At 46.2% G+C, this 25,656-nt stretch overlaps 1 protein-coding gene across 2 annotated transcripts in view; it reads right to left on the reverse strand.

The window, feature by feature from the left end:
* Window positions 1-25,656, reverse strand: part of KCNH1 (potassium voltage-gated channel subfamily H member 1) — a 377,968-nt gene that overhangs the window by 310,831 nt on the left and 41,481 nt on the right. For both annotated transcript variants that reach the window (XM_062211318.1, XM_062211317.1), the window contains exon 5: window positions 21,054-21,172. In XM_062211318.1, coding sequence (XP_062067302.1) covers window positions 21,054-21,172 — 119 coding nt within the window. The remainder of the gene's footprint in view (window positions 1-21,053; window positions 21,173-25,656) is intronic.

Here is a 25,656-nt window from a genome sequence, read left to right on the forward strand (position 1 = left end):
TTTGTACCTTCTTCATCATTTATTCATCAACAGACACCCAGGTTGCTCCTGTGTCTTGACTCTTATGACTAATGCTGCAATGACCATGGCGTGCAGATATTTCTTTGAGATCCTCATTTCAATTCCTTTGTATGATTCTTGACAAAAAGTATAATAGCACACAGAGCCAGTAGTTATCGTCCTGGCCAGCACAGGTGTACTGTGCCATAAGAATACCCTGAACCAGCTTCCAGAATCATGGGCGTCGCTGTCAGAAGTATATTTGTGGTTCTAGTCCCGGTTGGGGCACCAGTTCTGTCCCGGCTGCCCCTCTTCCAGGCCAGCTCTCTGCTGTGGCCAGGGAGTGCAGTGGAGGATGGCCCAAGTGCTTGGGCCCTGCACCCCATGGGAGACCAGGATAGGCACCTGGCTCCTGCCACCGGATCAGCGCGGTGCGCCGGCCGCAGCACGCCAGCCGCGGCGGCCATTGGAGGGTGAACCAACGGCAAAGGAAGACCTTTCTCTCTGTCTCTCTCTCTCACTGTCCACTCTGCCTGTCAAAAAAATTAAAAAAATTAAAAAAAAGAAGTATATTTGTGATGCGCAAGCTGTCCGCATGCCGGACAACAAATACAGGGGATTTAGAATGTGGATCACAGGCATGTGTGTCCATGTGAATGTGTGAGAGACAGGGAGTCGGGAGGCTGGGAGGAAAACAAAGGGATGACTGGGAAACCATTAGTGAAGGGGCTGCAAACACAGAAGTTGATGAAGACATAGCTTTTGTGGGCCCAATCTGGCAGCGCCTCAGCCCAGGTACCCTGCTCTCGACTCCATCACTGACCAACCTAGAATAAAACAAGGTCTCCATCCTTATATCAGAGTGTTACTCTAAAGATGAAATCAGAACATGGACACGGATATATCTGCACACACATAAAGGGGCTTCAAAGTTCATCAAACTTTGCATTATCTTTTAATTCAACCTCTCCATGAATTTTTTAAGCCCCTTTGAATATATATTTTCTTGTGGATGCTGAAGCAGCATGCAAAAGCTAGTGTTTTTGTACAAATAAGAAAGATACTATTCGTTCAGCAGACTCTGGATGAAAATCAGGAAGACACTAGTGATGAGTTCATAGGGCCCAGAATCTTGCAGAAATATATCCTTTTACCTAAAATTGGGGTAGTCTAGAAAGTCCTTGACTTCTCCGAGGATCAGGGGCCAAGCATGGCAGCACCAAAATCATCTAAAAGAGAGACCGAGACAGTAGATGCAGTTGCCAAAAAAAAAAAAAAGACAAAATTGTTTCTAAGACCCCACCATTTCTATGACCCCTTACAGCCTAATAAAAACAGAAGAGAAATGTGTAAACAAATTACTAAAATATACAGCAGCCAGTGGCAAGAAACACATACATTACAAGAACAGAGAAAAGGAGACGAATTGACTCTGGGGAGCAGAAAGGGCTTAGGTCCGAGGTGACTGTGAACATCTTCTCTGAAGGATGAGCCCTAGGACAGACAAAACTCATAGAGGGCTTTTCTGGCCGAAGAAAACACGGGGGCAAAGGCTTGGCTGTGAAAATAAGCAGAGCAGGAACTCCCCGTGGACACTGGTGGGTTAAATCCTGGCGTCTCTTGGTTTGTTGTTGCATTTTGGGGGGACTGGAGAGAGCAATAGTGGGAAACGGAAGCTGACTTGGGGGGAGGGGCAGACTTGATGCACCCTCTGATGCATGGGTCAGGAACTTAGAGAGGTTTCTTCACCAGGTATTCCTGGTAAAGTTAACCAGGCAGCAGCATGGAGAAGGACCCACGAGGGCAAGTGTGGAAGCAGAGAGGCCTGCCACAAGATTACCCTAGGAGTCCAGGAATAGAAGATGCAGGCTTGAACTGGGAGCCACAATGAAAAAGCCATGGGCAAACTCAAAAGTCTTCCTGGGAGCTGACGGACCAAGCCCATCCACGACGGCCAGGGGTCGGAGGAGCCAGCAGCCTCCAGATCACCATCTTCCAGGAATATTAGCCACCCTCTCCCTGGTTGCTGGCAGCAGACGAAGCCATCAGTCACTGTGAGAGCGCCCCAGGGGACTCACCACTCCACCTACTACAGGGGCTGCATTGGTCGTCTGAAGACAGGGAGCACCCTCCACGCACACAACCCTCACCCAGAAATACCCCACTCCCCACCACCCACTCCCGCTGCCTCAAGAGTCCTCCCTCCGAGGGTGACTGGAAAGCAGGGTTCTCTGGAGCCCTGACCACAGGCACACCCACCAGTGGCACCTACAGGAGTGGGTGTGCTTCATTCCATCCCCCCAGTGCAGCTCCCAAGAGCGCCCCTGTTCGGGATGACTTGGGTTTTTATGACTACGAAGTAGGGACAAGTTCGGTCCACGCATTCAATGAAAGAGGGAGCGCTGCATGTCAATGAGGCTGGGGTGGAGTTCGAGTCACAGAATAAAGCCTGATTTGGGGCCTCTGTCAGCCCGAGCTAAACAGCTGCTTAATTCCTGCCATAAACACTGTTCTCCATAAACCAGGCAGGTGCTATTTTTAGGACTTTTTCCATGATGCACTTGTTCTTTAATGGGAGAAATAAAGGCAGTGGAAGCAATTAAAAGTATGAACCCATATACTTTATATCACAGGCAAGCCCTAACCACATGACACATATTGAAATACAATCAGGGAAGAATCTTGGGTTGTTTTTTTTTTTTTTTTTTCTTCCTATTTTGTTCAGGAGTACTTTGGCTGTGTCCTTGTAACCTGTCATGTTGAAACCTTGGGCTATATTATTTAACTTCAGGATTATTAAGAATTAGTGATGGGACTGAGTTCCAAAAGCCTTGCCACCATTACCACGTCCATCACAAATAGTTTCCCGTTATCCATAGTCAGTGTGTACAGCTGACATGAGACGAGGGGATTAATGGCAAAGGAAACCAACACTGACTGAAGACCTACCAAGAGGCAGGAATGGACCCCGGTGCTGGCTTCCTTCATGGATGGAATGAGCATGTGCCAAGCACTTACCACGTGCCAGCACCGTGTTCTGCGCCAAGGATAAGCATTGACAATGGAGAGATCATCTCTGCCTCCAAGGACTTTCGTCTGCCAGGGAAGACAATTATGAAACCAGCGCAGCCCCAGTGTCAGGAGGGCTCAAAGAAAAAGCAGCAGCACTTGGCAAGGCGAGCTTCTGAGAGGGGACCTGTAGTGGCCGGGGGTGGACAGGGACAGTCGGGAAGGCTCCACCGAGGACGTGTGAGATCAACTCTGTGGCTCGCAGCATGATAGGAAGTCGCCCGGCCTCAAGATGGAGCAAGAGCCAGGCCACAGGAGGGCATGCTCCAAGGCCCAGGGGCCAGAGAGACCGTAACATGTGTGAGCGCCCGCCTGCCTGTCGCTGGGCACGGCTCAGAGGCTGCCAGAAGAGGCTGGAGCGGTCAGCTGCACACTGCAGTCACCGCATACATCTCAAATGTATCCAAGGATGCAACGAGAAGACCTGAAAGGATTGTTAAGCAGGGAGTAATTAGATCAGCCTTGTCTTTTAAAGCATCACAAATCCTGACGACAATCTTTTAGGGTCAGTAGTATCCTGTTTCATGAGGATGAGCAAAGATTAGCGAGGCGAAGGAACCTTTACAAAGTCACACGCTGGAATATAGTGGAGCTTTGGCACAGGATCAGGTCAGTCTGACTCCAAGTCTCTTTCTCTTTCCACTACATCATCCTGTCTTACAGGGAAAGAAGACAAGCAAAAGCTGCAGAGTCCCTAACCCTCGTCTCGGCGCACCACTGACGACTGCGTTACCCAAATCAAGTGCAGAGCTGATCGCTGGCAGCACCGAACACTCGCCTTCTCCCCTCCCTGACTTAAGTAAGCAAAGCTCCTGTGGACAGGATAAGCACACGCACACAATGGCTCTCCTCGGAACACAGCAGAGAATCTCCTACCCTCCCCCATACCCCAGGACTCCTAGGACTGAGCTGATGGAACACACACCCCGTGCACCAGTGCACACATCGAGCGACAAGTCACAAGCAGGGAGGCCATCTGTCCACCACTTCCCAAGGCGCCCTGAAGTGTCATCCCAAACACCGCCAGCAAGAGCGAACTTCCCACCTACAGGCGCAGCCACATTGTCTGTGCTGAGACACTTGTGAGGATTTACAAGGACTTTATGAGAGGCAAAAGGAGCTCCAAACCCAGCTACTTGGGGCAGAAGTTCCCGTTGCCGAGGCGACCTTCCTCTCCAAAGCAGTAGGAGCACGTCACGGGACGTCACTTGAGTCTGATCACTTTGCTCTCAGTCTTGAAGACCACAATGAAGTCAACGCCCAAAAGGCAAAAAGAAAAAAAAAAGAAAGAAAGAAAGAAAAGAAAAAAAAAACATGGAACAGGAAATCTCAAGTTCAGAGACTGAGAAACAGGAGAGATTGTTTCTAGGGAAAAGGATAACATCTTTGCTCACGTTATTTCCGGCCACCTCCACCGATGACTGATGACGCTGGCCTGTGGGACCAGAAAACAGAGGCCTTGGGGCTTGCCCCAGCTTGGATGCGCGGCCCCCGCTCCCCCTCAGAGGCGGACAGGGCCCCCACTCATCACTAGGGAATGTGGACAGCAAGGCCGGATGCACACATGGACAAGAAGGAAGCCCATCACAGCTCCAGTTCCTGCAGAGTTGGCTGGTTCAGACCACGACCTGCTGAATGACGGTGAAAAGCAGTACCTTGATGAAATCCTTACTTAGTATATACTGAATCGATCTTCTGTATATAAAGATACTTGAATACTTGAAAATGAAAAAGAAAAAAAAAACCTTTGGTTTTAAATTGGAAATTGCATAGAAAATTAATCAATTTTTAAAAAATATCATGTAGGATCTCTGTCCTTAATGTGCTGTACATTGTGATTTAATGTTATAACTAGTACTCCAACAGTATTTTTCACTTTGTGTTGCTATGTGGGTGCAAACTATTGAAATCTTTACTTAATATGTACTAAACTGATCTTCTATACATAAAGAGAATTGAAAATGAATCTTGATGTGAATGGAAGTGGGAGAGGGAGGGAAGTTGGGGGGGGGAGCCATTGTAATCCATAAGCTGTACATTGGAAATTTATATTCATTAAATAAAAGTTTAAAAAAAAAAAGAAAAGAAAAGCAGTACCTTGTGCAGTAAGGAGGGGTCCTCTAGGCCAACGGACAACATCTTGTGTGGTTCATAATAAACAGATACTCTCCCTTTAAAAGTGTATTGTAATGACAAAACTTACAACTGAGCAACACAGCTGACAGCCCTGATTACGGGTATTTGTGGAAAACAGGGACCTGTGATTAGACAGGCAGTGTAAACTGGAACAGCCTCATTAACAAATTGTCCCAGCAGCCTGGAAGGTGGTATTTACTACTGTACAGATTCTGATTATATATATTTAGCACTATGCCTGCTTGCATGGTATTAAAAGTGGTATAAAGTTTAAGAGTCCGGGAAGAATTAATGTTGTTAATGTTTTCCTTAACTAAAACCAAGAGCCAGATAAATGTAGATTAAGTGATATTCTGAAGGTCTGGTGCTGTGGCACAGTAGGGTAAGCCACCACCTGCAGTGCCAGCATCCCATATGGATGCCAGTTCAAGTCCCAGCTGCTCCACTTCCAATCTAGCTCCCTGCTAACGTGCCTGTGAAGTCAGCAGAGGATGGCTCAGGCCCTCAGGCCCCTACGCCCACATGGGAGAACAAGAACAGGCTCCTTACTCCAGGTTTCGGCCTGGCCCAACCCCAACCTCTGTGGCCATTTGGGGAATAAACCAGCAGATGGAAGATCTCTCTTTCTCTCCTTCTCTCTAACTCTGCCTTTCAAATAAATAAATCTTAAAAAGAGAGAAAGAGAGAGATACATAAACAGATGTAATAAAGGAGGAAAAAATACACCAGGTAAGTGCTGGCTCAAAGCAGGTTTAATTTTATCCAAAATAATACTTCAAGAAAAAATTTTTATATAGATAAAAGAATAATTTTACTAAGCAGTAAAAATAATCAACGACCAAGAAAATACAAACAACTCTTCAAAAACAAGGGCAAAGAACGCAAACAGGAAATACAAAGCAAAAGAAATTTGAAGGGCTAATAAACTTTTAAAACATTGGAACTCATTAACAATAAGGTTAATGGAAAACAAAACAAAATACTCTCATTCTTTAACTAGGAAAATTTTAGAATTCTAACACTACCTAGTGGTAATAGCATATGGGAAATGGATAGTCTTCTCATACTTCACTGCTGAGAGTATAATCAGCACTCTCTTTTACAACAGTGAGAAACAAGGAACCCAGTTAGAAAATGGGCAAAAGACATGAACTGGCATTTCACCAAAAATGAGAACGAATACTTGGAAAATAAGCTCAAGGAAAGATGCCCAGCATTGTTAGCCATTAATAAAACACAAACTAAGATCATGATGAGATATCATTACATATTTAACAGAATGGCTAAAATCAAAAAGTAGCAATACCAAATGCTAACAAGCATGATGACATTGGATCTCCTGAAATCACTATTGATGGAAATATAAAATAATACAACAACCAAGCATAACTGGAAAACAGTTTGACATTTTCTTGAGATTTATTGATTTATTTATTTGAAAGGCAGAGTGACAGAGAGGGGAGGAGGAGAGAGCAAGAGTGCACACATGTATGCAAGAGAGAGAGACAGAGACAGAGAATGAGAGAGAGAATCTTCATCCTCTGGTTCACTCTCCAAACAGCTATAATGGGCTGAGAGAAGCCAAAGCCAGAAGCCAGGAACTCCATCCTGGCCTCTAACATGAGTGACAGGGCCCAAGTATTTGGACCATCTTCCACTGCCTTCCCAGACCCATTAGCACGAACCTGAATCAGAAGCAGAGTGGCTGGACTTGAACCAGTTCTCTAATATAGGATGCCCAGCATCACAAGCAGCAACTTAGCTGCTGCACCACAATGCCAGCCCTGGCAGTCTCTTAAGGAATTAACATGATTACTTGTACACACACACACACACACAATCACACTCATGGAAAATCCTAGAGAAGTGAAACATAGTCACACAAAAACCTGAATTTTCAAAGCAGTTTTAGTCATAGAGCCAAAAATGGGAAATAACTTATGTATCTTTTATTGCACAAATGCTTATGCTAACTGTTGTATCTATGCTGTGGAAAAAGGAATGAAGCACAAAAACACACAACAACCTGGATGGTTGTTAAGGGCATTAGACTAGAGAAAGGCCAATCTCAAAGGGTTCATTCTGTAGCATTCCATGTATATAGCATTTTCAAAATGACTGGAAAAAGGTTGTAGCCATGGAGAACATATCAATGGTCTCTGGGGGATAGGGCTGGGATTGGGGGTTTAACTCGAGAGAGGTTGTATGCAGGAATCTCAAGTTAGTACAGGAACAAATCTGCATCTTAATTGTGCTATGGTAACACAAAGTTATACATGAAATAAAATTGCACAGAGCTGTACACACACACAAAGGCTACAGGTTGAAAACTGAATGTGGTCGTTAGTTTAACAATATTCCATACACATCAATGTCCTAGCTGTGATACTGCACAGAAGACATTACCATTAGCTACAGAAGATAATACCATTAAGGATGTCTGGATGAAAAGTGCAGGACACTCTCTGTACTCATCTTGAGTACAGAGTGTATAATCATTTCAGAGTAAAAAAAAAGTTTTTTATATAGCGTTGGCCATAAAACATCACAGTACAGTATCATTTGTTCAAATGTATAAGAAAATCCACACAACAACCTTACCATCTATGCATTCTATATATTTATGGAGAAATACATGAGTAATACAAATATAAAGACATCAATAAAAAGGAACCACACAGCTTCAGGGATTGCTTCTAGAAATAAGTTGTAAAAGGACCACTACATAATCTATACTGTTTTCATTTTTACAACTGAATGAGAGACTGTCAACATTTACAACCTAGATAGTATTTAACCAATGAATGGTTTCAGATTACTCTCTAGTACTCTGAAGTTTGAAAAGTTTCTGAACTAAAACCAAATAACTACATACAAGGAAGTTCACTGAGGCAAGATCTAACCCAAAATAACAAGCTACATGTCCATCAACGTGCGATAGCAAAATAAGTCTGATACACAATACTTGCAACCACTAAGAATAAAGGAGATAGGCGCTCACAACACATACCTAACACTGGTAGGTGGGGAAAACAAAAAAGCCAATTAAAAAACAATATAGTATGACCACGTTTCTGTTTTTAAAAAAAAAAAATCATTGTAAATATGTATAACCAACAGTTTCTGCACCACAAAGGAAACAGTCAACAGTGTAAAGAGACAAGCTACACAGGAAAGAATATATTTGCTAACCATACAGTTGATAAGAATTAACAGCCAAAATTCATGAGGAACTCAAAAGTAAGAAAGCCAATAGGGGCCAGCATTGTGGTACAGCAGGTTAAGCCACAGCCCGTGATGCTGGCATCCCATATGAGCGCCAGTTCAAGTCCCGCTGCTCTACTTCTCATCCATCTTCCTGCTTATGAGCCTGGGAAAGCAGCAGAAGATGGTTCAAGTGCTTGGGCCTCTGCCACCCAGATGGAGTTCTAGGCTCTTGGCTTTGATCTAGATCAGCCCCGGTCATTGAAGCCATTTGGAGAGTGAACCAGTGGATGGAAGATCTCTCTGTGTAACTCTGTCTTTCAAATAAATAAACCCTTAAAAAGACAACAACAACAACAAGAAAACCAATAATCCATTCTAAAAGTGGGCAAATGGGACAGGCATTGTGGCGCAGGGGTCAGCCTGCTGCTTGGAGTGCCTGCACCCCACTAGGAGGGGCTGGGTCAAGTCAAAGCTGCTCGGCATTGCTGATCCTGTTTCCTGCAATGCGCCCAGGAGGAAGCAGATGATGGTCCAAGTACTCAGGTCCCTGCCACCCACATGGGAGGCTCAGATGGATTTCCAGGCTCCTAGCTTCACCTGACCTAGCCTTGCCTGTCATGGACATTTGGGGAGTGAAACAGTGAACACTTGTTCTCCTACTCTGTCTGTGTCTCCCTCCCTCCCCCTTCTCTCTGCCTCTCTGTCTCTGTCACAGTGTTTTTCAAATTAATAACTCTTTAAAAAAATAAATTAAAAAGTGGGCAAAGGATCTGAATAGACATTTCTCGAAAGAAGACATAGAAGCAGCCAACAGGTATATGAAAAACTGTGAATTACTGAACATCAGAGAATTACAATTAAAACACCGAGATATCTAGCACACCTGTTAGAATGATTATTATCCAAAGGAAGAAATACAAGTGTCGGAGAGGATGTGGAGGAAAGGGAATCCTTGCATACTGTGGTGGGATTGTAAATTAGTACATCCAATAAAGAAAACAGTATGGAGTTTCCTTAAAAAATTAAAAATAGAACTACCATATGGTCCAGCAATCCCACTACTCAGTATGTATCCAAAGGAAATGAAATCAATATGTCAAAGACAATCAATGCATCACAGAGATAGCCACACATAATAACCAGGATACAGAGTCAACCTAAGTGTCCACTAATAGAAAAATGGATAAAGAAAATATTAAATGAAATGCCATTCAGCCTTTTAAAAATTAAGCAAGCATATTTATTATTAATAATAATAATACATATAATGCAATGTTCAGTCTTTAAACAAGAAGGAAATCTTGCCATTTGTAACAACACTGATGAGCCCAGAGGATATTATGTTAAATAAGCTAGGTGCAGAAAGACAAATACTGCATGATCTCACTTATACATGCAATCTAAAAATAAAAAACAACAAAAACCACAGTTGAACTCAGAGTAGAGAAAACGGTGGTTACCAGGAAAAGGGGTGGGGAGAGAGAAGATGGGGAAATTTCAGTCAAAGGATATAATTTTCCCTTTTCAGAAAGGGAAATTTTCAGTCAGAAGGAAGATGTTCAAGAGATCCTCTGTACAACACGGTAACTATAGTCAGCAACACTGTATTATGTCCTTGAAAGTTGCTCCAAGTAGAGCTTAAGGGTTTTCACCATAAAAAATAAGTATGCGAGGTGACATATGTGCTCATTAATGACATGATAAATACATGCAATTTTTGTTCATTAAATACTAAAAGCCTGAAAAAAATACAATTACTTATGAAATATACCCACTGCTTCAAAATTATTTCCAAAAAAAGGGCATGTCATTTTTTACTTTATATATATCTCTATAGTTTTATAATCTGATAGTCTGTTCTATTTCTAAAAATTGAGACTTTCTCAAAGGCAATATAAAGAGCCAAAGCCAAATCCACTATTAAACTAATATTTGTTGAGCATTTACTCTATGCCACAGTGTTTGCATTCAGAAACTCCCTCACTCTTCAAAACCTATGAGTGTATTTAATTCACATTCGAACTTGAGCTCTCCATCAGAAGAGAGGGAAGAGTAAGAAACGGAAGTTCTTAGAGCTGAAGTGACTTGCCTCAAATCACCTCCATAGCTAGCTAAGTTGCCACGTGAGTTGTAACCTCTAATGCTGCTTCAGCCCAGCACTGTCTCCCAGGGAGAGATGACAGCACTTCCCAGCCCAGCCGCCTAATTCCACCTACAGTGAGCCGGGTACCACCCCTGACATGACTCAATGGACACCTGTGCCCCAGCCATCACCACTGCGTGCCTGCGGCTGCATCTTGACCTGGCTGCCTCTCAGGGAAGATGCTTGAGAGGATGCGATGGGAAAAGGAAGCTGGCCTCTCCCACCTTCCCCATAGAGGTTCTGGAGAGAGAGAGAGAGAGAGCGAGCACAGAGCGGCCCCAGGCCAACCCGACCCCAGCCCGGCTGCCCCTGCATGGAGTCCACACGGTGAATTCTGCCGAGCAGGACTGTGGCTCTCCTACAGACCATGACTTTCTGCCCTTTTCCAGGCAGAAGGATGTCAGGCAGCGAGGGGGTGGTGGACTCAGAAGCAGCCCCCTCGGGTCCCACTTTAAGAAGGAGTCTCTGCCCGGCTGCAGGGAGTGATGCTAACTGCCAACCTCAGTAGAAAGCTGGGCTTCCAGTGGGCCCCTGCCAACCACTGGGCAAGAAGGTGGGTACGGGCTGGGTCAATTCTGCCTTACAAAAGGACTGCTTCGGCTGCTCCAGATCTCCCCGTCAGACTGGCAGGGCCTCTATGGAATCCATGCTGCGGCCTGAGCACCATCCCCCGCCCCAGCCCCAATGCTGCTTCCCCTCTGCTTGCTTCCAACCCAGAGAACAAACCTGAGACAGAGCTCCTCCAGCCAAAGACACTCCGAAGACCAGACAGTGACCCTGGCACCCTACACCGAGATGTAGGAGATCACAGTCCTCCAGCAGGTGGGAGAGCAGGGAGCCTGGTCAGGCTGGCATCCAGCTGGCGAGCGCTGGGAGGAAGAGACCGTGACCAAAGGGAGCTGCCCCACTCAAGGAACTGGCTGAGTCTTGGGTCAGATTGAGTCAGTTTTCAACCTAGAGTCCACTACTTACCACCAGAGGACCTTGTACAAGGGAAGAAATTTCCCCAAGCCCTGGTTTCCTGGTCTGTATAACCCTGCAAATTGTTTGCAGGATGAAAGCAGCAGAACCCAGGACCCGTAAGCATTTCCTTCTCTTCTAGGATGAGCCCAGAGCGGGGAGATCTGGACAGTGGTGGTGGCTGAAGTCAAGACTGCTCAAGCGCAGAGACAGGAACAGCCTAACAGGGCATGAAATCAGCCTAGACAATGAATACCACGTGTGCCTCACTTAAAGGCAAAACTGCTGTTCCCAGTCCAATTGCTCCCTCAAGAAGGATGGGTTTTCTCAGAAGTTTCCACACTCTTGCTTTCCATTTGACCAACTGTACTTACCTACAAGAAAACTGAGCGGGGCCGGCGCTGTGGCATAGCAGGTAAAGCCGCCGCCTGCAGTGCCGGCATCCCATATGGGCGCTGGCTCAAGTCCCGGCTGCGCCACTTCCCATCCAGCTCTCTGCAATGGCCTGGGAAAGCAATAGAAGATGGCCCAAGTCCTTGGGCCCCTGCACCCACATGGGAGACCAAGAAGAAGCTCCTGACTCCTGGCTTTGGATCGGCGCAACTCCAGCCATTGCAGCCAACTGGGGAGTGAGCCAGTGGAGGAAGATATCTTTCTCTCTCTCTCCCTCTCTCTGTGTAACTCTTTCAAATTAAAAAAAAAAAAAAAAAAAAAAACTGAGCACAACATGGGCTACACGCTGTGCATGGGGAACAGGTATTTCTCTGTTTAGAACTACCTGGCTGGGACGAGCGTTGTGGGGTAGCAGGTTAAGCCACCACCTGTATGAGTGCCAGTTGGAGTCCAGGCAGCTCCACTGCTAATGTGCCTGGGAAGGCAGCAGGAGATGGCCCAAGCGCTCAGACCCCTACAATCCACATGGGAGCTCTGGATGGCATTTTTGGGTTTCTGGTTTCAGCCTGACCCAGCCCTGGCTGTTGTGGGTATTAGGGGAGTGAGTCAGTGGATGGAAGATGCTTGCTCTGTCTCTCCCTTTCTGTAACTCTATCTTTCAAATAAATAAATAAATAAATTTTAAAATTGCCCGCCCAACCTCTGGTTTCCTGTCCAGCAAGTAGGGAGCTTGGAAGTCACCACCCTGTCAACAGCAAAGTAACAGGCAGAACAGTCTGAAAGATCAACAGCCCTTCCTGGATCCATCACAGAAGTGAGGTCACAGGGACAACCAAAGCCCCCTGAATTGGAGAGAGACCAGTGAATACAGGGAATCACAACGGACCTGCGCAGAATCTCCACAGGAGCCAGCTCCGCAGCACCGAGCTCAGGCACCTGCTGGGGGCTCAGAGTGGACCTGCTCCAGGGGGAGCCTAGTCCTGGGGTTCCTCACTCTCCTGTGAGTGCTGCCTTCAGGAGATCTATGAGCCACCCACAGGGAAGATCAAGGGAAAACCCCTGATGTCCCTAGCATGGGAACAATTTGACACAGCCCAAAGCATTCTGTTGCTAACAACACCTGCCTGGGGGAAAACTACTTAACAAAGAACCTAACCTGGTGGGATTTATCAGAGCCTAACTGAAGTGGAAGAAAGAAAATCCCCCACTCAAGCACCCTCTGGCCTTTCTGGGAGGGGGGGGGTGAAAAAAAGTCACAAGACATACTGATCAGCAAAAAACAGTTTGAAGACACAAAGCAAGCATCAGGCTGAGACTCTGATAGAGCAGGGACTTAGAATTCTCAGACTGGGAACTTGCAATGACTGTAATTAACATGCTAAGGTCTCTCACAGATTGAGCACACAGCAAGCAAGAACAGATGCTCAATGTAAGCGGAGAGGTGGAAATGCTAAGACCCGAAAAGCAATGCTAGAGATAAAAAACACCATAACAGAAATGGAGAGCGCCTTTGCTGGGCTCATGAGTGGACAGGACACGGTACAGCAAAGAATCCCTAGGCTTGAGGATGTGTCGCTAGAAACACCCAAAACTGAAAAGAGAAAAAAAACCGTAACAGAACATCCAAGAACTGTAGTGCAACCACAAACTGTGAACTCTATAGAATATCAGAAAGAGAATAATGAAGAAAAAAATTTTTATAGAACTGGAATATTTGAAGAAATAATCACTGAAAATGTCCCCAGATTAATGCCAGCTGCCAAACCTCAGCACAGAATACCAACCAGGATAAATGCTGTGGGGGGGAAAAAAAAAAAAAAAAAACCTAGCTATCCCATATTTTCAAATAGCAGAAAATCAAAAATAATGAAAAAGCCCTCAAAGAAACCAGAGGAGAAAAAATTACCTAAGCTATAGAGAGGCAGAAATAATAACCATGTAACAAGGAGAGAGTGGAATGAAATTTTTAAAATTCTGAGAGCAAAAGCCGCCAACCTAGAATCCATACCCTGTAAAATTACCCTTCAAAAACGAAGAGGGTGGAGTTTGGTCTTACAGTTGTGATGCTGGCTTGATGCCCTCATCCCATATCAGAACACCGGGGTTCAAGTCCTGGCCCTGGCCCAGTTCCAGCTGCCAGCTAATGCACCCCCTGGGAAGCAGCAGGTCACGGCTCAAGTCCCTGAGTCCCTGCCCCTCACCTGGGAGACCTTGGTCAAATTCCTGGCTTCCAGTTTTAGCATTTCCCAGGCCTAGTGGGCGCAGGCATTTGGGGTGTAAATCGGCAAATGGGAACGTTCTGTCTTGCTCATACATAAATAATTTTTAAAGCATGGTTTGTTTAAAAAAAAAGTGAAAACAGTGCTTTTCTCAGATGAAAATTAAGTGAATTTGTTGCCAGCAGGCTTACCTTACAACAAATGTCAAAAGAGAGGCTGGCATTGTGGCACAGCAGGTTAGGCTGCTACTTGCAACGTCAGCATCTAAGTGCCGGTTTGAGTCCCAGCTGCTCCACTTCTAGTTCAGCTCCCTACTAATGCTCATGCAAAAGCAACAGAAGATGACCCAAGTGCTTGGGGCCTTGTCACCCACATGGGAAACCAGAATGAAGTTCCAGGCTCCTGGCTTTGGCCTGGCCCAGCTCTGGCCATTGCAGCCATTTGGACAATGAGCCAATGATGGAAGATAACTCTGTGTATCTCTCCCTCTCTCTGTAACTGTGCCTTTCAAATAAACAAATTTTTTTAAAGAAAAAAGAAATGTCAAAAGAAGCTCTTCAGAGAGAAGGAAAATGATACAGATACTCAGCTGTACATAAAAAATGATACAGATACTCAGATGTACATAAAAAATGATACAGATACTCAGATGTACATAAAAAACAACATTAGAGAAAGAAGGAGTGGAGGGGCCAGTTCTTTAGCAGGTAAGGAGTCTTTGGGAACTCTATGTGTACTACCTCACAATTTTTGTTTTGTAAATTTTTTTAAAGATTTTATTTATTTATTTGACAGGTAGACTTACAGACAGTATGAAAGAGAGACAGACAGAAAGGTCTTCCTTCCGCTGGCTCGCTCCCCAAATGGCCACAATGGCCAGAGCTGCGCCGATTCAAAGCCAGCAGCCAGGTGCTTCTTCCTGGTTTCCCATGCAGGTGCAGGGCCCCAAGCACTTGGGCCATCCTCTACTGCTTTCCCAGGCCACGGCAGAGAGCTGGACTGGAGAGGAGCAACTGGGACTAGAAGCGGCGTCCACATGGGATGCCGGTGCCGCAGGCAGAGGATTAACCTAGTGCGCCACGGCACCAGCCCCTATTTTGTAAATTTTCAACCATTCCCACATGGGTGCTGGTTTGAGTCCCAGCAGCTCCACTTCCAATCCAGCTCTCTGCTAAGGCCCAGGAAAGCAGTGAAAGATGGCCCAAGTCCTTGGGTCCCTGCACCTACATGGGAGACCTGGAAAAAGCTCCAGGCTCCTGGCTTCATATTGGCGCAGCTCCAGCTGTTGTGGCCATCTGGGGAGTGAACCAGTGGATGGAAGATCTCCGTGTGTCTCTCTCTTGCTCTCTTGGTCTCACTCTGTCACTTTGCCTTTTAGAGAAATAAATAAATCTCTTTAAAAAAAAAAAAAAAAAAAGGAGATGAGCATTTAGCCTGATGGTTAAGATACCCACATCTCATATTGGAGTACCTGGGTTCAATACCTGGCTTTGGCTCCTATGTGCAGCTTCTTCCTAATGCAGAGCCTGGAAGACTCTGGAAGGCAGCAGTGATGACCCAAGTAACTGCACTCCTGCCACCCATGTGGGAGACCTGATTTGTGTTCCCAGCTCCCGATTCAGTCCAGCCCTGTCCTGCTGGTTGCAGGCATTTAGGGACTGCACTAGTGGAAGGGAGCTTTCTGTCTGCCTATCAGCCTCTCTCTCTCTCTGTCTCTCTGCCTCCCAAATTAAAAAAAAAAAAAGAAGAAGAAGAAGAAGAAGAAGAGTAGAAGACAAAACAGGAACAAAGAACAAAGGCAATGAGCAGAAAAATAATAAAGAATACCATTGATATTAACTATATCAAGAACAAATTTAAACCTCAATGGTCTAAATATACCAATTAAAAATAGAGATTGTAAGAGCAGATGAAAAATAAGATCTTTTCAAAGAGATATCTGCACCACCATGTTTATAGAACACTGTTCACAATAGAAGAAATTTGGAATCAACCAAGGTGTCCATCATCAGATGAATGGTTAAAGAAAATGTGGTATTTACACAATGGAATATTACTCAGTTATAAAAAAAAAAAAAGATTGAAATTCTGTCACTTGCAGCAAAATGGATGCAACTGGAGAACATAATGTTGGGTGAAATAATCCAGACCCAGAAAGACGAACACCCCATGTATTTTCTTACATGTGGGGGCTAAAATTAACAAGAAACTCAGGCTGAACATAGAATGTTGATTATTACAGTCTGGGAGGAAGGGGAGGGATAAATGCTTTTTGGATTAAAACAAAAAGGCAGGGAAGCTGAATGTGGTTCATTGATTGACAGATACTAATGTGAGATGTTAATAGGGGAAAAGGGTAAGGAGTATTTGGGCACTCTATGTAGTACTACCTCACAATTTTTGTTTTGTAAATTTTCAACCATTCCAAAATAAAATGTTTTTAAAATATGAAAAAAGATTCAATTATACATTTTCTACAGTATAGTTTTCTAAACATGAAAACACACATCCGTGAAAAGCAAAGTGCCAAAGGAAGATATACCATATTAACACTAATCAAAAGAAAGCAGGAATGCCGATGTTAAATCTGATGCACCAGACTTCAGAGCACAAAGTTATCAGGCATTCAGAGCGGCACTATAGCAATAAAAATGTCAATTCAGCAAGAAGACATAATAATGTATGAAGTTAAAAACAGGCATCCAAGTATGTGAGACAAAAACATCCATTATCATTGGAGATTTTAACACCTCTCTATCAGAAACGGACAGACCCAGCAGGTCAAAGTATCAGTAAGGCATCAGTGAACTCAACACCATCAGCCAACTGGATGTAATGGACTTGCATAGACTACCTCACCAATCACGGCAGAAAACACGTTCATCTCAAGCCCACACGGGACATTTACCGAGACAGACTGTATTTGGGGCCATAAAGCAAACCTTAACAAGAGAAAAGAAATCGTACAATATCTTCTCACAAACCACAGGAGAATTAGACTAGAAACCAACTAGAGAAAACAGCTATAAGATCCAGAAGTACTTAGATTATAAACAATACTGCTGAATACCACAAAGGTCAAAGAAATCTCAAAAGAAATTAAAATACATGTGTAAGTAAATGAAAAACAAAATATCACTTATCAAAATCTGTGGCCTTCAACAAAGGCAGTGCTTAGAGGGAAATTTTCAGCATTATGAATGCATACATAAGAAAATAAGAATTAAAAATCAATATTCTGGGCAGGCACCGCAGCTCACTAGGCTAATCCTCCACCTGCGGTGCCAGCACACCGGGTTCTAGTCCCGGTCGGGGCGCCGGATTCTGTCCCGGTTGCCCCTCTTCCAGGCCAGCTCTTTGCTGGGTCCCGGGAGTGCAGTGGAGGATGGCCCAGGTGCTTGGACCCTGCACCACATGGGAGACCAGGAGAAGCACCTGGCTCCTGCCATCGGATCAGCGCGGTGCGCCGGCCGCAGCACGCTGGCCGCGGCGGCCATTGGAGGGTGAACCAAAGGCAAAAGGAAGACCTTTCTCTCTGTCTCTCTCTCTCACTGTCCACTCTGCCTGTCAAAAAAAAAAAAAAAAGAAAGAAAAAAAATCAATATTCTGGGACTGCATTGTGGTGCAGTGGGTTAAGTTGCTGCTTGTAGCTCCAACATCCCATATCAAAGTGCTGGCTCAGGTCCCCTCTGCTCTGCTTCTGATTCAGCTCCCAGCTGATGTGCCTGAGAGAGCTGCAGAGGATGGCCCAGGTACTCAGGCCCCTGCCCCTCATTTGGGAGACCCAGATGAAATTCTGGGCTCCTGGATTCAGCCTGGCCCAGCCCCAGACATTGTGGCCATTTGGAGAGTGGACTAGCAGAAGGAGGCGCTTGCTCGCTCTCGTTCTCTCTCTCTCTTTCCCTCCTCCTCTTCCTTCATTCCCTTCCTCCCTTCCCCTCTTCCCTCACCTTCCCCCAGCTCTGTCACTCTAATGTTCAAGTAAACAAATAAATCTTTTAAAAAATCAATACTCTTAGCTTCTACTTTAGGAAGCTAGAAAAAGAAGAGTAAATTAAATCCAAAGTAAGCAGAAGAAGAAAATTTAGAGCACAAAGCAATGAAAACTGAAAATAGGGACTTGATAGAGAAAATCAACAAAACCAAAAGATGAAAGCTGGATCTTGGGAAATATCAATAAAGTCACTGAGTCACAGCCAAGCTAACTAAAACTTAGTAGCTCCTGGGATGGGACCCAAAGGTTTGCCTCATACTGGCTATTAATGAGCAACTACTTATGCCACAAAAGTAGACAAAAATACTAACATCGTTATATTTCTTCAATGCAATCAGTTTTAAGAAAACCTACTGGCGGCTGGCGCTGTGGCACAGAAGGTTAATCCTCCACCTGCAGCGCTGGCATCCCATATGGGTGCCGGTTCTAGCCCCAGCTGCTCCACTTCCAATCCAGCTCTCTGCTGTGGCCTGGGAAAGCAGGGGAGAGTGGCCTAAGTCCCTGGGCCCCTGCACTCACGTGGGAGAGTGAGAGGAAGCACCTGGCTCCTGACTTCAGATCGGCACAGCTCTGGCTGCTGCAGCCACCTGGGGAGTGAACCAACGGACGGACGGAAGACCTTTCTCTCTGTCTCTCACAGTCTGTAACTCTATCTCTAAAAAAAAAAAAAAAAAAAAAAAAAAACTACTAAGTACTTGCTATGTGCTAGACACTTTTCTAAGTGAGAGTTTTCAATAAACAATAAATAAGTAAAACTGTATAATAGGGCAGGTGAAGATGGGGATAAGTAATGGTATTTCTTCCCTATTTTGTCATGTATATATATACATGTGTGTATATGTGTCTATATACATATCCATTACTATTGTTTTCTTCTCTTTCTCATTCCCTGTCATTTAACACCAGATGTGTTGATAACAGTTGACTTTACATCATAGTATTTAAATTGCAGATAAGAAGAACAGGAAACTCGACCGGGGGCCTTGCATCTTCTTCTGGGGAAAGGGTGGGCAAGTTCTTCGTGGATGGGATAACTGCTTCACGGCAGACAGATGGATGACATTTAACTTGTCTTTATTTGGGGATTAGGCATGGCTTAGGGCAATGTGTGTGGGTGCCCCATTGACAAGGGGTGAGTTACAAATGTTAGTTTTGGATGTCAACTTGGGTAGGCCATGGCACCCAGTTACTGAAGAGAACAATTAGATTCGTGTCTAGGTTAGTGTTCCTGGACAGGTATTTTGTACATGTGCCTACATGTATCCATAGCTGACTAACTTTCAGAAGACAGTATGCTCTGTATCTGTGTGAGCCTCATCCAATCAGTCGAAAGCCCTTAAAAGAAGAACTGAGGTTTCCCTAGGAAGAAGAAATTTACTGGTAGACTCTGCCAACCCCACCCTATAAATTTTGGAGCTGTGTAGCCAGCCCTCACCATCACACAAGCTGATTCCCTGCTAGAAGCCTCTTAATACATAAATATCCCGCTGGCTCTGTTTCCTGGTAAAACACCACTGATACGAGTTGCCACACAGAGAAACTGCAATGCATGAAGGCTCGCAGTGAAGAACAGTACTGGAAGGGCCGGCACGGGCAGGGCCAGTGTGCCTTAAAGGAGCAGGAAAGAGGCCAGTGTGGCCAGAGGAGAGTGAGCAAGGGGGAGAAAGGAAAGAGAGGAGGTTGCGTGATTAACCACAAGAAGGGGCAAGGAGAGTACAGGCTGTGAGCACATTGGCACCCTTAGTCTTCTTATCCAGAAACTGAGCCACAACATGACCAAAAATGATGCTGCCATCATCCCAATGTCTTCTCGTTCTCTAACAGGACACAAACAAGCACTCCCCATTCCCACTGCTGGCTGAAGCTCCCGTCTGCTACAGAGACCCTCCGTACTGAACTCGTACAACATTCATTCCCGCCACATCCAGAGAACCCGCTGGGGGCTGCAGCACACAGGGAGTTTCTTCCTTAGCAATACAGGAGCCAGGAGTCAGGTCAGAAAGAGGCCCACCGTCCAAGCATGAATCAAAGACTGGACTGGCCACCTCCAGGCAGAGGGATAGCTCATATTGCCACATGTGGGTAAGATGGAGATTTGCTGGGTAAAGGATTGCATGCCCCTAATCGGGACCATTCACTGAAAAACAAGGCCCCACTAAAGGTAGATGATAGTGATGGGGTGCAGCAAACCTGATAAAGCATATCCTAAGGGCTTCCAGACTCTCACTTATCCTAGCAAAAGGGAAAAGACCACCACCACAAAGTTTCCTTACCACAAAACTTATCCACATAACAGTAATTTTAAGTATATTTATTAAGATGGAAAAACGTTCCTGCTTATATAAAGGCAAGAGAAGACAACACAACTACATTCAATGTGCGTACACATTGCTTCTCAGGAACACCCCAACTTCATAAACATCAACATGTGAAAAATTTAATTTCTTAGCCTTTAGGACAAAGGATGTATGCAAAGAAATGCTTAAATGCACACCCAAAAACGTGTAATAATAGCATGTCGTCAGCAGGATTATAAGTGATTTATTTTCTTTTTACTTCCTATGACTTCTTTGTCCATAACAGTATGAATTGCTCAAATAACAAAACTGTCTATAGCCTATAAGTAAAACTCCACATGTATTTAGCACTTCTCGCTCCTTTCTTATGCACATAAAAAAGTGGTTTGACACCTGAAATCTCAAGCAAGTCGGAGTCAGTTTCTCCAGCCTGCTTTTACCTATGGTAAAGTAGAAAACGCAAAGCAGCTGGACCACTCACCTGAAGTCAGCCTCTGTGAGGAGCAGCCCCGCCAAGACAGGCGTCTGGGGATCCCAAAAGTCCCGTCCACGCCAACACAGCAGCTCTGAACCACTGTCTCTGGCCACACACCTGCTGGGAGCGAGCCTTGAGAAGAGCCGCCCCTTGCGCTTACCTCTGCCAGGCGGGAGTGCTTGTGAACGTTCTCGCCCTTCTGCACGCTGGGAGCCAGCTGCTGCAGGACACCCCTGCTGCTGGTCAGCGCTCTGGTCAGCCGAGCAAACTTGCCCCAGCCTGCAGCATATGGAAGAGCAGAAAGACAGGGTCAGGCACGTCCCGAAGGAGCAGAGACACGCACATCAGCAATCAGGAGCAGGCACATCACCCTCTACGCTCCCACTGTTCACCCCCACATCCCCACAAACAAGACGCATCACCCAGAAAAGCAGCTCAATACACGGATACGTGGCAGCCATTGCGTTTTCCCACGCACGTTCACTTCATCCCGACGACAGCTTTGTGAAGTGGGGAGGGCCGGTTTGAGGACCATTTTACAAATAGGGAAACTGAGGAACTGAGCATGCAAACAACGAGAAGGGGTCTAGAACCCAGATCTCTCCACTCTGGCCCAAGGATTTTCCACCCGCTACTACCACACAATCCAGAAGCTTCTCGAGTCACGGTTCAGGCTCTTCCCAATCCTCACGCCACCTAATCTTGAAAAAACTGAGCTGGTTCTGGGCTTTAGATGGATGAGCTACTCAAATGGCCATTCCATGCCTCCCCGAGGCCAAGGGAATAAACACTCCCAGGAAGGAAGACGAAAGGAGAAAGATGGTGGGTGAGAGGTTGTCACCGAGACTGTCTGAGATGCCTGAGTGATGCTCACTGCTTTGAAGACCCCCAAACCTTCCAATGTCCAACAACATCAAGGAGTTGACCATGGCAGGTGCCCCCAGGGACCCCTGAAAGCTTGTCAAGGTTCACAAGCCCACGTGTGGATTTCAAGAGCTCCAAACACATGAACATGGGATGCACAGCAAATAAGCAGACAACCATTTTCACATGACAGCTAAAAGCACCACGTAGAGACTTTATTTTTTTGATCCCTTAGAATCAAGACATCCTCAGCACCTTCCAGCACAATCCCATTTACCAGATTTTACCTGGAGCTCCTTCCCAAAACGGACTTAACATCCAGAGGACACTGGAGTGAAATCAAAGAAGGGCACTTTCTTTTTTTTTTTTTTTTTTTTTTTTTTGGCACAACCTTTAAGAACCATGATCGGGATACGTTTTATTCAACATAGCAAGAATAGCAAATCAGTTCTTTTTTATCTCATTCCAACAGTGCTGGCTTTAGTGGTGCTTTCATCCATTCTGAAGCCATAAGGCAGAGACGTGGGCCGGCTGGAACTGGCATGAAAAGAGGTGTGTAGACATCGGGCTGTGGGGGCCCCGTTTACGTGACCAGGAGGGGATGGTCCGGACTGCAGGGGTCTCTGGCATCTCCCCAAAGGTGTGCTTTATGCATGTGCTCACTGAAACGCACTTGTAGGAAGTGAGAACCAGAACTGTTACTGTCTCCTCTCAGAGCCTGGCTCTTCTTCAGCTCAAAATACAGTGGAGTAGAATTCTGCCCAGGGTTTCAGGAAGAGCAGGAAGTATGTCTTCTAGTAAGGTAGAAAAAGCGGTGCACGCACACACCAGCAAAGGCCCCACACCCCCTCCCACCACCATCACCACCACCGTGGCTTGCACTGTGGGAACAGCAATGAGAAGGAAATGGCAGGGCAGACACCAGACTCTGCCTGGTGGGAGTTCAGGGCCTGGTCCTTCAGCTAATAGAAAGATGAAAAGGAAGACCCAGGGACCTCTCTGGGCACTTCCTTGGGGTCCAGTCAGCCTCTCACTCTCTGGCCTAGCCTGATGGCCTTTGCAGAAATGTGGCTTCTAGAGGAGCGGCTCTCTGGGAAGGCAACTACATCCTGAATGGGAAATGGGTGTTGCTGGATGGGAAGTGGATGCTCTACCCAAGATGGGCAGGCTCGGCTCGGTTCGGTTCTCTTCTCTCTCGATTTCCCAATGCCACCTTTTCCTCCCTGGAATATGGATACTTTATAGCAACCATCATGCCTAGCCAGATGGAAAAACAGATTCATTCATTCATTCACATAGGATTCTGTACACACAGCTACCAGGCTACGTACCAGGCACAGTGCTGGGTATTACTGCAGAATCATGGAAGATGAGGAGGAGTTAGGTGGGCTTAGAAGGAAAGAAAGGACTTTCCGCACAGAAAGAACAGCGTCTACAAAGGCAGAGGTTCTAGATGGCTGGAGGATTAAAGCATGCCTTGGAAGGGGCGGGGGGGGCCGAGAGTAGCCGGAAATGATGCTAAAGAGGTTGTCAGGAACCAGAAGGGGGAACACTCAGACAGTGAGAACTCAGATGCTAAATCAAAAAGTCTGAAGCCTCTCCCAGACACTGGCCTTTCTCCCACCCACGCCCCACGTTGTACCTCCACCTGCCCCCAGCAGACTTCTCTTCAATCCTGAATCATGCTTCACTCTTCTTAGGTCCTTACCTGTCTGTCCACCGCAATGTGTTAGCTTCTACTTGGGAGACTTCATAAACTGAGGTTCTATCTCAGACATTTCCTTACCTACAGCACTTCATATAGGGCCAGACACCCAATAAGTGTGTACGCTTTATATAAAAAAATAAGTAAATGAAGAACAAATATTCTTTTCTCAACTCTGTTAAGTTTTAGAAGAGATTTTTTTTTTTTTTTTGACAGGCAGAGTGGACAGTGAGAGAGAGAGAAAGAGAGAAAGGTCTTCCTTGTGCCGTTGGTTCACCCTCCAATGGCCGCTGCGGCCGGCACGCTGTGGCCGGCGCACCGCGCTGATCCAAAGGCAGGAGCCAGGTGCTTCTCCTGGTCTCCCATGGGGTGCAGGGCCCAAGCACTTGGGCCATCCTCCACTGCACTCCCGGGCCATAGCAGAGAGCTGGCCTGGAAGAGGGGCAACCAGGACAGAATCCGGCGCCTCGACCAGGACTAGAACCCGGTGTGCCGGCGCCGCAAGGCGGAAGATTAGCCTTTTGAGCCGCGGCACCGGCCTAGAAGAGATTTCTGTACTTTCCTCTTTCACCAGCCATTTCTACACCTACTCCTTCAACTATGTCCCGTTTGAAAGTTCAATGCTGGCCCAGGATTCTTCCCAATTTTGTCACACAGGCCACCACTAAGTGAGGCACAGGCGGGGCTGTGGATGCCATGGGAAGATGGAAAGCACCACGTGATCAGGAAGAATGAGAAGCAGTGGGAAGCAGGGAAAGGGAGGAGTGGAGAAAAGCACGGGAGGAAGAGAGCGCAGTGCTCAGTCAGCCATCCGCTAAAGGCCTTCACCGGGCCCCTTCTCCCCTCCCCAGGAAGAAAGACTGCTCCCCCTGCTGCTAGGCTGCCACTGGGGGGAGCCACCCACTAGGATGCTTGAGCCCACAAGCTCCAAGTCCCCTCTGAGGCAGAAGAGACGGTTCTGAGTCTGAGTGCCAGCTCCTCTGCAGGTAAGTCTAAAAAGACAGCAGCCACCTCACCCCGAGATACAGAGTCATGGATTCTCTTAGAGGACCTGATGCCGTAACCCAAAACCCAGCCAAGGACAGTGGCCACAGGGCACCAGGTGGGCAGTTGGTGTAGCCACTGCCTGCGTGTCTTCAAGTGACCCTCCCATGGACCTTCCCTGCAGATAGATGGTGGCTCCAAGCAGCCAGCACTGACTCATCCCCTTTCCCTCACCCCAACGGCAGGGAGAGAACATGTGACTATTGGGGGGTTGTTTATATCCATTGCTCTGTGCCTCCCAGGAGCACCTCCTAAACACCCCACAGGAAGCCACGTAGAGAGGGATGGGCGCTTACAACAGCTCACCAGCACCCTCAGACTGGAATATTCTAAATCTCTGGTCTTCAACAATCTCCTCTGGAGTTTTACATCCCTTTTGCTGCCTGCATTTGATTCAAGTTTAACTCTGAATGTAGAAGGAAACATATGGATCATTGGAAATGAATTTGCTCCCTTAATATGAGGTTACCTGGAGGAGTAAGAGAAAAAAAGAGGAGTGACTCATCCCTTGGTGAGCAAGGTACAGGGAAGACTCTGAGCCTTGCATTCAAATTCTTTTTTCTTTTCTTTTCTTTTTTTTTTTTTTTTTTTTTTGACAGGCAGAGTGGACAGTGAGAGAGAGAGACAGAGAGAAAGGTCTTCCTTTTGCTGTTGGTTCACCCTCCAATGGCCACCGCAGCCGGCGCACCACGCTGATCCGAAGCCAGAAGCCAGGTGCTTCTCCTGGTCTCCCATGGGGTGCAGGGCCCAAGCACTTGGCCCATCCTCCACTGCCTTCCCGGGCCACAGCAGAGAGCTGGACTGGAAGAGGGGCAACCGGGACAGAATCCGGTGCCCCGACCGGGATTAGAACCCGGTGTGCCGGTGCCACTAGGCTGAGGATTAGCCTATTCAGCCATGGTGCCGGCTTTTTTTTTTTTTTTTTGTCAAATTCTTTTTTAAGACTGGATTTATGTATTTGAGAGATAGAGCCACAGAGAGAGAGAGGGAGAGACAGGGAGAGAGGTCTTCCATTCACTGGTTCTCTTCCCAAATGGCCGCAATGGCTTGAACTGGGCCAATCAAAAGCCAGGAGCCAGGAGCCAGGAGCTTCTTCCAGGTCTCCCATATGGATGCAGGGGCCCAAGGACTTGGGCCATCTTCTACTGCT

Source organism: Lepus europaeus, chromosome 14, assembly GCF_033115175.1.
Source record: "Lepus europaeus isolate LE1 chromosome 14, mLepTim1.pri, whole genome shotgun sequence".
NCBI classification, from domain to species: Eukaryota; Metazoa; Chordata; class Mammalia; order Lagomorpha; family Leporidae; genus Lepus; species Lepus europaeus.